Source organism: Larus michahellis, chromosome 1 (assembly GCF_964199755.1).
Source record: "Larus michahellis chromosome 1, bLarMic1.1, whole genome shotgun sequence".
NCBI classification, from domain to species: domain Eukaryota; kingdom Metazoa; phylum Chordata; class Aves; order Charadriiformes; family Laridae; genus Larus; species Larus michahellis.
In genome coordinates, this window is record NC_133896.1 from 191,911,282 (window position 1) to 191,924,223 (window position 12,942).

The window sequence follows — 12,942 nt, forward strand, 5'->3', positions numbered from 1 at the left end:
GGGATGTGTCCCCACCTGCTGTGAAATATTATTATGGTGCTTAATTTCTGCTTCACCATTTCTTTTGCTGCTGCTTCTTTCAAAGAGCTAAGCAAGCTGAGCTTGGGGAAGACTCAATTACTTTGAGGTGTGTTGGCAATATCTACTTCAGGACCGGCTTCTTGTATGATAAGCTGCAAGGAGCCCGGCACATGGCATTTTACTGTAACACCACCCCTTTTTTCCCCCGTCTCTCGCAGACACAGATGCACGCCCCCTCCTTTTTCCACAAGCCCTCCTTACCGCTTACTCCTGTGGTCTGATGACTGCCCGCACTGGAAAAGGCTGCCTTTGCAGGGATGGGGCCCATCGCTCTGTTCCCTGCTGGCCTGCCACATCTCTGCCTACGCAAACACCGGGGGGTGGGTGTAGGCTCATATTACAGCCAGGTTATGATGTCTTCAAGTGCTCTTCTGCGTCCAGACCACGCAGACGAGAGCAGCTCATGGCACTGACCACCCTCACGGATGCACTGGGCACCTCGGCATGGGTTACACTCGCATTGCCAAGGGCAGGCATTCCCCAGCCATACACCATTAGACACTTTTTCCGAGCGCGGGCTGGAAGCCCGATGTTCTCATGCGACTCCAGAGGCTGAGGCAACGGACACGTGTCTCTGTGCTAATCCAGCCCTGGAGACAGCCCCACCCTGGGAGCTCAGAGCACAGCCAAGTGCCCTTCGGTTTCAGGCTCCAAATCTCAGAGGATCAGACTTAAAACGACAAGCTCTGAGGACTGCGATTCTGGAGACGGTCCTTTATCGACCCGCGAGCTACCTCTGATAGCGAGCACCACCCACGGGGCTGGGGGAGAAGATGGCAGTCAGGCTAAGCTGGACTGCATCCTGCGTTGCCAGGCCCCTGCCAGCCAGGGCTGCGGACGCCATGCTTTGCAGAGTGCATTAGCTCTGAAGAAAGCGCTCATCTCTCTCTCTCTCTCTTTCCATCTGCTGAAACTGGTTGGCAAAGGAGAGAAAGAATTTAGCATTGCGCAGAGCCTGGCTATCCAGAAAGGCAAGAGGAAAAAACCAGATAGATATAAAGGGTGATTGGTAATCATGCTTTTAATAGCTTGTAAATATATATATTTTTTTTAATTCCAGGCAACTAAGATGTACATTTGTTGTGTATATCTGACATCTGAAAAAACCATGAGTCCACAATCTGTTCCGTTTCATCCCTTTTCTAAAGCACATAAATTAAAGTATCAGTCACCCCAATATACAACAGTTTTATGAAGGAAAAAGTCTTGTTCTGTTTTTACAATTCAGTGTCACCTTTTTATCTGAAGCATTAGCTAAAGTTTTAGCTCGATAACTGTCTTACAACAAACAGGAAAACTCAGAACTTGAGCTGTCTAGAAAAATTCAAGAAATTTCCGCTCCCTGCTCTCAAACTCCACTTCCTAATATAGCATCAGAGTAACATTTCCATTTCCCGCTAGAAAACCAAAGACCACCAAAAACTCTTCAAACACACCTGGGAAACACTGTTTGGACCACAGAGCTTATTAAACTTGAAACATTAACAGTGCAACGATTTCCCCTTCCTACAACTTCAACGCAGAACCTGAATTCACACCAGGATGAAGAAGGACAGAAAACACCAGACTACAAGTTGCCTTTGGTGCCTGGGGCTGCTAAATGGCCTCCCGCACTTGATTTAGGTTTCCGATAAATGCTGTCAGCTTTGAGAGCACCTGCAGCCCCGGCTCCCCGGGCCACTCAGGGGTTCAGGCTGAGGCCAGTTCAGCATCCCCTTGCCGAACTCGGCTCAACCGGGATTTGAATGTGGATGGGAAGATGCTGAGGAGCCTCCTCTCACACTGGGGCCGGGGCTCAGCGCTCGGCACGATTCAATCACGTAGCTCTGGCCACCACCCCAAGTTATTCCCACTAAAACTGTTATTTGTTGAGTTTATTAGCAATACAGCAAAGTTTCCCCTTGCCTTCTTCCCATTGGGGTGTACACGGGCACCGCGTACCCGGGGCGGCTCCTCATCAGTCTGCTTGGGAGCTGGTGGGAAGAGCCTGTGCTGTAGCACAAGGCAGATCATGAACAGGAAGATGGGAGGCAGGCAGCAACAGCTCGTCTGGCTGATGTCTTCACCCATTCCCTAGCACTGAATACAAAACCTCCGATCAAGGGGAAAAAGAGAACTTTTTAAAGATGAAAGAACGCAAACATAAAGCGAAAACGTGACCTTTACTGCTTTTTCATCTCCCACTGTTTTGACTGAAGAACTCAATCTGTAAGTGCGGCTAACTCCAGAGACGAACGTACTCTTTCACAGTCTTGTGTGTGTGTGTGCAGCACTAGAACAAAGTCACAACTACAGGTGCAAAGGAACAACGGCACGGTCCTCAGAAGACCTACTCTGTGCTCTCACCCACAGCTTGAGTTTGCTGATAAAGTTAAGCAAAGAGGTCCATTCTTCTTGAGCACAAATGAAAATCCGTCAAACCAGCTTCTATTACAGAGAGAGTCTAAACTGACATAAATAATTATAGTCTTGATTAAAAATAATATATTATTCTAGATTTTTGTTTTTGTTTTTTTTAATTTTCATGTAAAACCCCTATACTCTTGACATCTAGGAACAAAGACAAAATAAAAACCAGGCACGTGCTGTGCCTTCTCAAGCACTATTGTGGTGTTTAAGGGACACAGAGGAACTTAACAATTGAGATTAATGCCTACAGTGGAAAACGAGGGGAGTTCTTCATGCCGTTGGCTTTTTCAAGTCTCGGATTTGCTTAATCAGGTAGTTCTTCTCATCGGTGAATTGCTCGTCATCCGTCCTCTCTTTCTGGAAATTGCTCAGAAACTCGATTAGCTTGGGTTGGTTTTTCAGCAGGATCTCCACAATAGGCTGTGTTTTGTTTGGACTGGCCACAAAAACCTAACATGCAAACAAAACCAGGCACAGGGAGACACAGAGAGAGAGAGGAGCATCAGTCACAACATCCCCGTAAGTTATTTCCTAACAAGCCAGCCAAAGGCTGGCAGGCAGACGCTCTCCTGCCGCACGCCTTGTCCCAAGGCACAGAGAGAGGAGTTACAAACATGTTGGTTCAACAGCAAATTGAGGCAAAGCTACGCCTGCGTGTGGTATCACTTCCCTTTAATTTTGCTCTTTGTTGATAAAAGCATTTGATTGTAAACCCAGCTGTCGAGAGCAGGCTATCAATTCTCAGCCTCTTCCACATGCAAGACTTAAATACGTAGTAATTAATTATCAGGAGAACGGAAAAGCTTTGTGTCAGTATTGATATCATTTCCATACTAAACCAGGCCTAAAATTAGATTTGCCAGCTTTGTTTTGGTTTGGAAAAATATGTCAGAGGCTCCACTTCCCTCTGCCTAATCCATTCACGGGGAGCGTGGAAATTTCCAGCAGCAGGAGCAGGAGCACTGTGGTGCGCTCGGTGCCTTCGCTGCCCTCCCCGAGCAGAGGAGGGTGGCAATGCAGGGAGGGGATGCTATCACCCGGCGCAGCCAGCCCAGCACTGGGGGCTTACTGGTCACCTCAAATAGCAGTTTTTAAGGATAAACCTAGCCGTGCTCTGATCTTCCCTCCTGCAAAGCCTAAAGCTGCAGAGTTTTCCAGCTCTGGACATGACCCCCTATGCTGTGACACCGTTTCTTTAACATTTTCTCTGCCTTACGCGCTGGCTGATGACAGGAAACTTAAGGCCAGTTGTAAAGGCCAGCGGTGACAGGCTCTTCCCAGGGGCCTCAGGATGCCGCGGACACGCGGGCTCTGTGGACACCAGTCACGGGGGGCAGATGGGACAGCAGGAGCACACACGCAGCACATCCCCGGCCACCCCAGGAGAAGCTCCCACATCTGGCTCGCTTCCGAGGTTACCATGGCTGGTCAACAAAACACCGCCCGAGCGCTTGTGCAACGACATAAATAACTCGAGTTATTCTCTACCCGATGAGAAGAAATTAAGGATGGACGGGACTGGAAAAGGGCCAGTTTCCCTCCAAGCCTGTTCAAACCAGAATGAAAACAAACATCTGCCGACAGCACAGAATGGCACGTTGTCCGAGCGCAGGAGGCACCACCACTCACCCGTCCCCGGGGCTGCTGGCTTTAGACCTAGGGCTCTTCTGCAGGTTCATTTATCTCCACTGAGATTGTTCCCACATGAAAACCCAGGCCATGTCCAGCTGTGCAGGGAGCTGCCATGTTACGTGATGAAGAACACGCACCCACCCTCCTGGGGGGCTGCGTTACAGCCCCTTGCCCCCAGAAACAACATCTGGTAAAGTCTGGGACAGGATTTAGACCAGACCCATCGTTAGGCTTCATACATCCCAATTAGGGGATGTTATACGAATGAGGTAGAAAATGAGGCATGTGGGGGATACGTGGAAGGAGTGGAGCTCAGCACACATCAGCAGTGCCACACGAAGTACTTCTGGCCAGACAGAGAGGTGAGACTATAATTTTTTTGTTCCACAAAGGTGAAGGAAAGTAATCTTAAACCCTGGCATCCTGATGCCGTAAGAGCCCTAATCCCCGCCTGTGCTTTTTGTCTCCCCTGCATCCCACCCCCTCAGGTGGCTCCTAGGAGTCCCTGCTTCCAGGTATTTTTTCCTCTGGGGAAAGAGCTGCAGCCTCTGCCACGCTGGGTGAACGCTCGCAGGCCCCAAGTCTTTTACAAAGTTTTCCTTGATCTAGTGGCCAGGCCGCGGTCCCTGTGACAGTATTAAAATATCTACAGTTATTCCCACCCTCTTTGCACAGGCCTCCACATTGCCTTTCTCAGGATACTTTGAGCTATAACATTAAATAATTTCTTTTTATGCCTACTTGCCACCTGAAACTTCCCAAAAGTAGTGCCAACAGCCCCACCTCCCAAGGATCCCTTCGGAGCAGCCACCCTAAAATAACAGCTTTCCTGCGTGACGCTCCAAGCACTTGAAATGCAACATCTTACAAGGGATACATCTGTCCGTGGGTCAGACACCCAGTTCACAGCTCTCATGGACTGTCGATAGCTGATGGTTCTGTGGCTGCCCGCAGCATCCGAAAGCAAAATCCCCTCCCTTGCAAACAACTTTGATATGCTGCTATTGGTGCGTTGGTTCCCCATATGAGAAATAAAGGGTTTGGGTATGTAAATCACTACTGAATGTACTTTAGAGCTTTCCAGTCCGCGCCTTATCTAGGGAATACAAATCCTGAAATCTCGGGGGTACGATTGTTTGGCTCTGGCTGAGACTGCGGCAGTTGCTGCCCTCGGCTCGAGCAGCCCCACGATGCAGCTCCCCAGGTGCTGACCTACGGCAGGACACTACGCTGGTGGAGGCTGGATACTTCCAGCATTTGGACGGTGATACGCCCCCAGTCATCTGGACCAGTTTCCTTTGAGAAAAGCAGCAGGTAAGCCTACAGACGGGGATGAGGAATGTAACCATTACGGATCCTCATTAAAAGTTTTTGATTTCGAAGTTCAGTTCCCCCTTTGTGACCAGGAGAAGAAAACCATTAAGTACACTGACAGGACCTGCATTTTCAGAAAAAAAATCTGATTGTGGTGCAAATGGGATCCATTAAAGAAGGCCTGACCTTGAAGTGCTGAACATCTTCCTTCAATGAATATTAGGCCTCCTTACAAAGATAACTGAAGGCTGACTCTCAAAATGAAGAAATCTAAATCAAGCTATCTGGTCTGCAAAGAGAACTGGAAAGTTTTAGCGGTAAACCTAGTAAATACCAGCATTTCATATTGGTCCTACAACTAGTATTACCATAGCAAACAACTTAGTTTAATAGAAGACATCACATCCTGTTTATCTTCCTGCTCAATTATTTATAGATTATAATCTTTCCCTTGCAAAACTGTCACACTGAGCATTCAAACAAAGATCATCTTGACTGCCAGTCTTGCTCAGTGTCAACAGGGGCTCGTAAAGAGAGAATGTTAAAGGACCAGAAAATTCCTGAAATGTTATTCAATAGTTTGGCTAAGCAAACAGAATCAATTCTGCCAGTATCAACTAATCAGCTTCACAAAGCCCAGGATTAGGACCACCACAAGACTTTACTTTTTTTAAAGGAGCCCCCCACATTCAGAACTCTGTATTGTCACAGAGGAGCAGATAAACCCCTGAAAACGGAAATCATTATTAACGTTATCTGGAACTTTTCTACTAAAATGAAATGTAACTGAAGCGAAAACACTTCACAGAGAGCTTTGTTTCACCTGTGGTTTTATTATGAAAGGTTGCGTGTTCTAGAGCACTTAATTCAGATATGAGAGAGAGACAGAGACCAAAATGAAGAGAGTACTCATATTAAAATTCCAACTCTAAAAATAGCCTTTTCAGCACAGTTCCGTTTTGTGAATATTTGTAAAAGGCCTGGAATGAAAATCAACTCTGAAGCTTCAAAAGCTGTCCAAAGTGGAACCGTTGACCTCTTGTCCATTAAAAGTCATACACTGGATTTCTCCAAACAAATACCGAAATCCCTTGATTAGAGAATCTGACCTTGTTTCCTTACAATTAATAACCAGGCGTCACCACCCTCTGGGACTACAGCAGAGCAAAAGCGATTGCAGAGGCTGGATACCCCGGGTTAGGTATTTTAAGACTTACTCTGGGGTCACGCACAATCTTACTGTCAGGAAACTGCACACAGAAGTGCCTTAGTGTTCACGTTGCTTATGGTTTACTGCTTCACATAACACTTCTTGCCCTATAAACTCTCCAGCCAAGAAACAGAGAGGACACATCCCCACAAACGTGGTTTCAGCTTCTTACCAAGAGGAAATTGTCAGTACGGTCAAATTATGTGAGACCATTTGCAGAGCAAGCTGCAGGAGGTAGCTCTGTACTGTGCATGAAATGAATGGAAAAATGAAACTAAGGTCACAAAACACAGTGTACCCATTCTATTTTTAGATATACACAGTAAAATGTATCTTGCTAAATGTCTGCTTAAGAACAAGAAGGTTGCATAATCCCAATTCACCGCTACAGGGTGCTTTCCTCAAAATAATCTAATTGTTTATGTGAAAGCCAAGAAAGCTTGTTGGTTCCCCATATGAGAAATTTATGAGAGCCTTTATTTGTAAATGCATAAGGTCAAAGGAATATCTGCACCACATTCACAGATGTCTGAAAGCTTTGTTCTCCCCTACAGGCAAACTCAAAGCAGCCTCCACTAATAACTCTCACAAATCCATCACAGGAACTGGAGAGCCCTTACATGAATCATAGAATTGCCTGGGTTGGAAGGGACCTTTCAGATCATTGAGTCCAACCATCAACATAACTCTGACCAAAACCATCACTAAACCATGTCCCTAAGCACCATGTCTACCCATCTTTTAAATATCCCCAGGGATGACAATTCTGACACTTCCCTGGGCAGCCTGTGCCAATGCTTGATAACCTTTCAGTGAAGAAATTTTTCCTAATATCCATCCTAAACCTCCCCTGGCGCAACTTGAAGCCGTTTCCTCTTGTCCTATCGCCTGTTCCTTGGTAGAAGAGACCCCACCTCGCTACAACCTCCTTTCAGGTAGTTGTAGAGAGTGATAAGGTCTCCCCTCAGCCTCCTTTTCTCCAGGCTAAACAAGCCCAGTTCCCTCAGCTGCTCCTCATAAGACTTGTGCTCCAGACCCCTCACCCTTCTCTGGACACGCTCCAGCACCTCAATATTTTTATGGAGGAGGAGGAAGAGGGTGAGGTGTGTTAGCTTTTCCTAATGATTAAATACTGGCTAACCCTCATGCATACGTTGTCTGAGACATCCAGCTTTACAAAGTAGCTGCAGGCCTTCAGGATGGTGCCGCAAGGCAGAAGCTCCATTTTGCTCAGGCAAAAGAAAGAGAAGCAGCTGGAGCTAGGAGGAAGATCAAGCATCTCCTCAATGGAGAATGGAAGGAAGCACTGCAAGTGGGCACCCTGTTTGTCTTCCATTTCCCACCCAAAGCACCCTGGATGAGTGAAACGTTCTCAGAGCTTAAAGAGGTACTGACATTTTCAGCCACAAAGTGTTCCTGCAATGTATTTTTGCACTAGAGGTGCTCATCGTTTTCATCTCTTACATTTTTGAATCTTCAGTAATTAGAAATTGCCTCAGGGAGGTAAGAGTCATATGCTTTTTTGGGTCAGCTGGGGCATGGGAGTGTTGGAATTTGGATGCTTACAAAACAAGCACTTTTTCATTTCAACTGTGTCTAACTAGTGAGACATCTAAATCAGGTAATTTAAACCCAAATCTTTTGGCATCTCAGACAGAGAAGCAAGTATCCACTTCTCAGCAGACTTTTGATTTCAAATCACTGTGTTGAGTCTACTGTAATTTCAACCAGGACTGCACAGGTATTTTGCAAGCACAATTTAAAAATGCAGGCACAGTTTAAAATTTATGAGATTAAGAGCTGAGGACAAGATTCCTCTCCCAGTTACATTAGCATGGAATTATTACAGCTGACAGGAGAACTGGGCTGTTGGACACTAACCCAGAAACAGGAGGCAGGGATGCTGCAGAACAGGGCACAACCAGCCAGTAGTTTTTTCCCCCCATTCTCGTAAATATTTAAGGATTTCTTTTAGTACTTCTCACGAAGCCAGAATTCAATTTAAGAAGTGTAATCAGAGGAAAACGCTCTTCTCCTACCCGCTCTACAAAGCTAATTCACACTGCAATTTTCTATAACACTCTGTAACTACCCTGCCCTCCGGGGAGAAGCTGAGTGCTCCTACATCCAGATAGCCCGGATCCTCAGCGAGGGCCTAAAAGGGAAGCTCTGCTGCAGCTCTAGTGTGCTGCTGGTGGTAATAAACGAGCAATTTCCAGCTGATGAGGTTCTGCTCTGAGTCTGCAATTTCCCCACAACGAGCAGCATGCATGTGAGATAGCGTGAGGCACACCATGGCACCGCTTAAATGCTGCTGACAGGTACCGCTGGAAAAAACCAACACCATCCCATGGAGGTGACTATCTGAGGACAGAGTTTGGCCCTTTGAACTGAAGAGACGCAACATTACCACTGCGGACTGTTTGTTTTGCTGAGCACCCGAAGGCCTCAGCATTACGTCCACGTGGTAGCAATCACAAGCAGTCAAGCAAGGCCAAGCCTACAGTATCTCCACTCTTAACTGGAAATGGGATGCAATATACTGGAAGAGGAATGGAAGGGAGGAGTGGGAAGGCAAAATGGGAGAAACAGCAATGCATGACATGGTTGCACACTAGAATCCTTTCAAGTTATTCCAAATCCTTTCAAATGCCTCTTAAAATAAGTAAAATCAGCTGTTCCCAAGGCCTGGGCCATACCTATAATTATTTCAGGAACAGCAACTCACGTTTTTCATACATAAAAATCTGGCATTTATTCACAGAGTGGCTAAGAGAGCCCAGTCCTCTGGTGCCTTCCCTCCATAGGCATCACAAAGGCTGCAAGTGTTGGGAGCCTGACTGCTCTCTTATCTTGGAGCCACGTACATCCCGATAAGGAAGAGGAGTAGAAGTTACTCACAGCAGTTCAGCTGACTATGGAGAAAGTCAGCACGGGAACAGCTTACCAAGCTGCTTATTTCAGGGAGGGAATTTTTTTAATCCTCCTTGAAGCATGGTGGTTTTTTTTTTTTTTTAAATGAAAAGATTTTTGAAGAAGCTGCACATTCCCTAAGCCTCCACGCTGAAGATCTGAAAGCTTTTTTTCCAAAGCAGAAATGGCAGGAGTACAAAACTCAACAAGTCACCCTGAATTTGTGGTGGGTGATGTAACCTTTTCGCAATAGCATGCCTTTTGGTGTGATCTGGTATCTTTCTTAACCATCTTGGGGAAGGACATCCTTACAGGCTTAATTTTCCTCTTCTGAAAATCATTAACAACTCTATTTACATAGCTCGAAATTAATGTGTTCATTCCAAATTAAAGGCAGCTTTGCATAGTAACAATCCAACTCACCCTCTGCCCCAGAGCCGAGAACTTTCTTGCTAGGAAAATGGTAAACTTTTCACTTATTAACATTAATCATCATGAAAAAAGGGACACCGGTTGGCTCTGGTAATTGTTTAAGACTGCATTAATGATCACTGCAAAAGGACGGAAGGATTAAACTTATTTCAAGCTCAGATTTACCAAATCTTTTTAATACCTTTAAAAGCAAATTGTGTTTGTACTGATGCACAGTGCTAGCACTATCTACTTTTAGTCTTAATGTAGAGTTTAAAGACTTTTTTTTTTTTTTTTTTTTTTTTTTTTTTTTTTTTTTACGCAGAATCACATGGAAAATGACCTAAGAGTTGGGGGAAGGTACCCTGGATACCACCTAGAAGCTGCATGTTTTGTTACCTGTAGCATCCACCTCGTCACTACTTGAGTGACTACCTTCAGCCCAAACCAAAACGCTGCTGCTTTAGATCTCCCCTGAAGGAAGGCAAACAGAAATCAGAGGCTGCACGATAGAAAGGTTGTCAATTAAGGCATTCTCAAATACTGGAAGTGACTGTAAACCCCAACCTTTGCCTTAATTTTCTGGGCTTTCTCTTGCCCACCTTGAAAGACACTTTTATGAGGAAAAGAGGAAGTCTGCCACTTCTACAGCTCATGCTGACTCACCTTGAACACGTGGAATGCTTCAAACTGAATGTTGGGGCTTTTATCTCGCAGCAAGTTCATCATCAGCTTCAGATTTTCTGGTTTGCTGATATATTTTGTCATGATGGCAAAATTATGTCGGTCCAGAATCAATTCACCCAGGAGCTATAGAGACAATTAAAGAAACCCAGGTGTTTTTTAATCCGCCACATTATTTTTGGATGTAAAGAAAGCAGCGACATATTTTAATGCTTGCCTAAGAGGTTTCAATTATCACTACCTTTAAAAACAAGTAACTAGACTTGTTATCGTGCAGTGAGTTACTTAATGCCCAGTAATGCTCATCTTCTAAATACTACAGAGAGGGGTCCCACAGATGGGCTGGGTGTAATAGGAGCTGGCGTGAACCAGCCAGGACAGAAGCAAGCGTGGTGCAGCTGTCCCACGAAGACACCTTCATTTCATTCTGATGTTACATCAACACGCCTATCTGGTCCCATCTGCAGGTCGTGTCAGACTTGGTGCTGTAGCACTAAGCAGCACCACACACACAGAGACTACCACATTACTCTCAAGCTCGTTTTAAACTACGTTCTGAACCAAAGTACAGATCTGAGGTCAGAGGAAAAATGATAGTGCTTGTTCCATAGAAACGGCCTGATGCTTCACTAGAGATCCCAGAAAGAAAAGTCACACTTGAGCACTGTAGGAGCAGCATCCTCAAGCACTAAGCTCTTTTTTATTCGAAATACACGGCTGCTCCATTGCCACACATGCATCTTGATATTCTGCAGAACTCACAGTTCACATTTAGAAGAAAAGTGCTGAGAATCTTCACTTTACCTTCAAAGATTGTCTCTTTGTTACATAATTCTCAGAGTGAAGGAGTTTTTCATAATCCTCAAAGATCTAAAGTAACAAGAAAACACAAAATGCATCCAATTCATGTCCATCCTTCCTCCTCCCGGTCCTTCCCACCCCAGGGGAGCAGCAGAGGCTGCAGCAGTGCCGGCCTCTAACGCTTCACTGACACGCCAGGCACAGCTCTCATGGCCTTTTTTCTTGGCTGGTTATCACACAGTGTATTAATGCCCAGGAACACTCCTCTTCCAAATACTGTAAAGAGGGATACCACATATGGACTGGATATAACAGGAGCCAGTGTGAGCCAACTAGGACAGAGGCAAGCCAGTGCCTGTACCACCTTCTCTTACAGGAGGGTGAATCTGCTGCCAGGACACACGGGTCCAGCATGTAACTCGTCCAACTCACTCATTTCGTGGTCATGACTTGCTTTTTGATTCAACACAATACCCCAAACTGGTGATGGTGCATCCCACACTGGTGTATGCCAAAACCTCCTTTTGTCAGGTGCCACCTGCCTTGAGCAGCTCATTAAAGCTGTTTGCCCAACGAGGGTCACTAGGAGTACAACGTGTGCTGGCTTTTTGTGGGATCGGGCCAAGGGAATCTTGTGGTCAAGACTACTGAGAGAGAAGGCTACCATATGTTCAAACCATCTACCAAGCAAGCAAAAAACCCCAACACTGCTGCCCAAGAATCATCTAACAGAATGCTCACTTCCACAATTTATACTTAAAATTTTAAATGTTAAATAAAGGTAAAGTGGGATTGTTCCAATGCAGTGCTTCAGGACTAAGAGAAAAGATTAGCAGAGACGCTAATTTTGCTCCAGTTAAGTTGCATTTGTGACTCAGCAATATCTTTATATAACCTTCTTGGTAACTCTAGAATGAAAGAAATAGTCTTCGGCCTTTTCACTTTGGCAATGAAATAAAGAACGCTTCAGGTAACGTAAGAACATAACCCGTAGTCTAATTCTGTGATCCATATCAGTCCAATTTTAGTTGATTCCAATGGAATTTTTCTGACCTACATTTTGTTCAAAACCGAGACAAAAAATCAAAGTGAGAAATGGCAGGAAACCAAGGGACTAACTGCCTTAGGATGGTAAGAGGTAATTGCCTTAGGATGGTAAGAGCTCAGTCCCCAGTTAGGTACATGTAATTTCCAGAAATGCTAAAAGTTCTTGAGGTAACTCTTCTCTGTCCCAAAGTATTATATATAACACCAGTGTGGCCCCTATGATATATGACACCAGTGGTGCTGGAATATCACAAAACCCTTTAAAAATGTGCACGCTTTTTTCCCCATGATCTATTTACATACAAAGTTGATAGTTGTGTTCACATCCGAGGAGATACGATGCACGCAGAGGGGAACACAACTTGCCTTTAAACTGTGGGTGCTCCTGAAACCTTGGTGTGTGTCCCCATGTGTGTGCAGAGGAGGTATCTGTATTTCAA

The 12,942-nt window shown here is 45.3% G+C and overlaps 1 protein-coding gene across 13 annotated transcripts in view; it reads right to left on the reverse strand.

Moving 5' to 3' along the window:
• Positions 1-1,087: 1,087 nt before the first annotated feature.
• Positions 1,088-12,942, reverse strand: part of CAB39L (calcium binding protein 39 like) — a 69,681-nt gene continuing 57,826 nt past the window's right edge. For all 13 annotated transcript variants that reach the window (XM_074566098.1, XM_074566055.1, XM_074566017.1 and 10 more), the window contains 3 exons: positions 11,459-11,524; positions 10,637-10,780; positions 1,088-2,940 (listed from right to left, as the gene is read on the reverse strand). In XM_074566098.1, the coding sequence (XP_074422199.1) occupies positions 2,761-2,940; positions 10,637-10,780; positions 11,459-11,524 (390 nt within the window). In that variant the 3' untranslated portion in view covers positions 1,088-2,760. The remainder of the gene's footprint in view (positions 2,941-10,636; positions 10,781-11,458; positions 11,525-12,942) is intronic.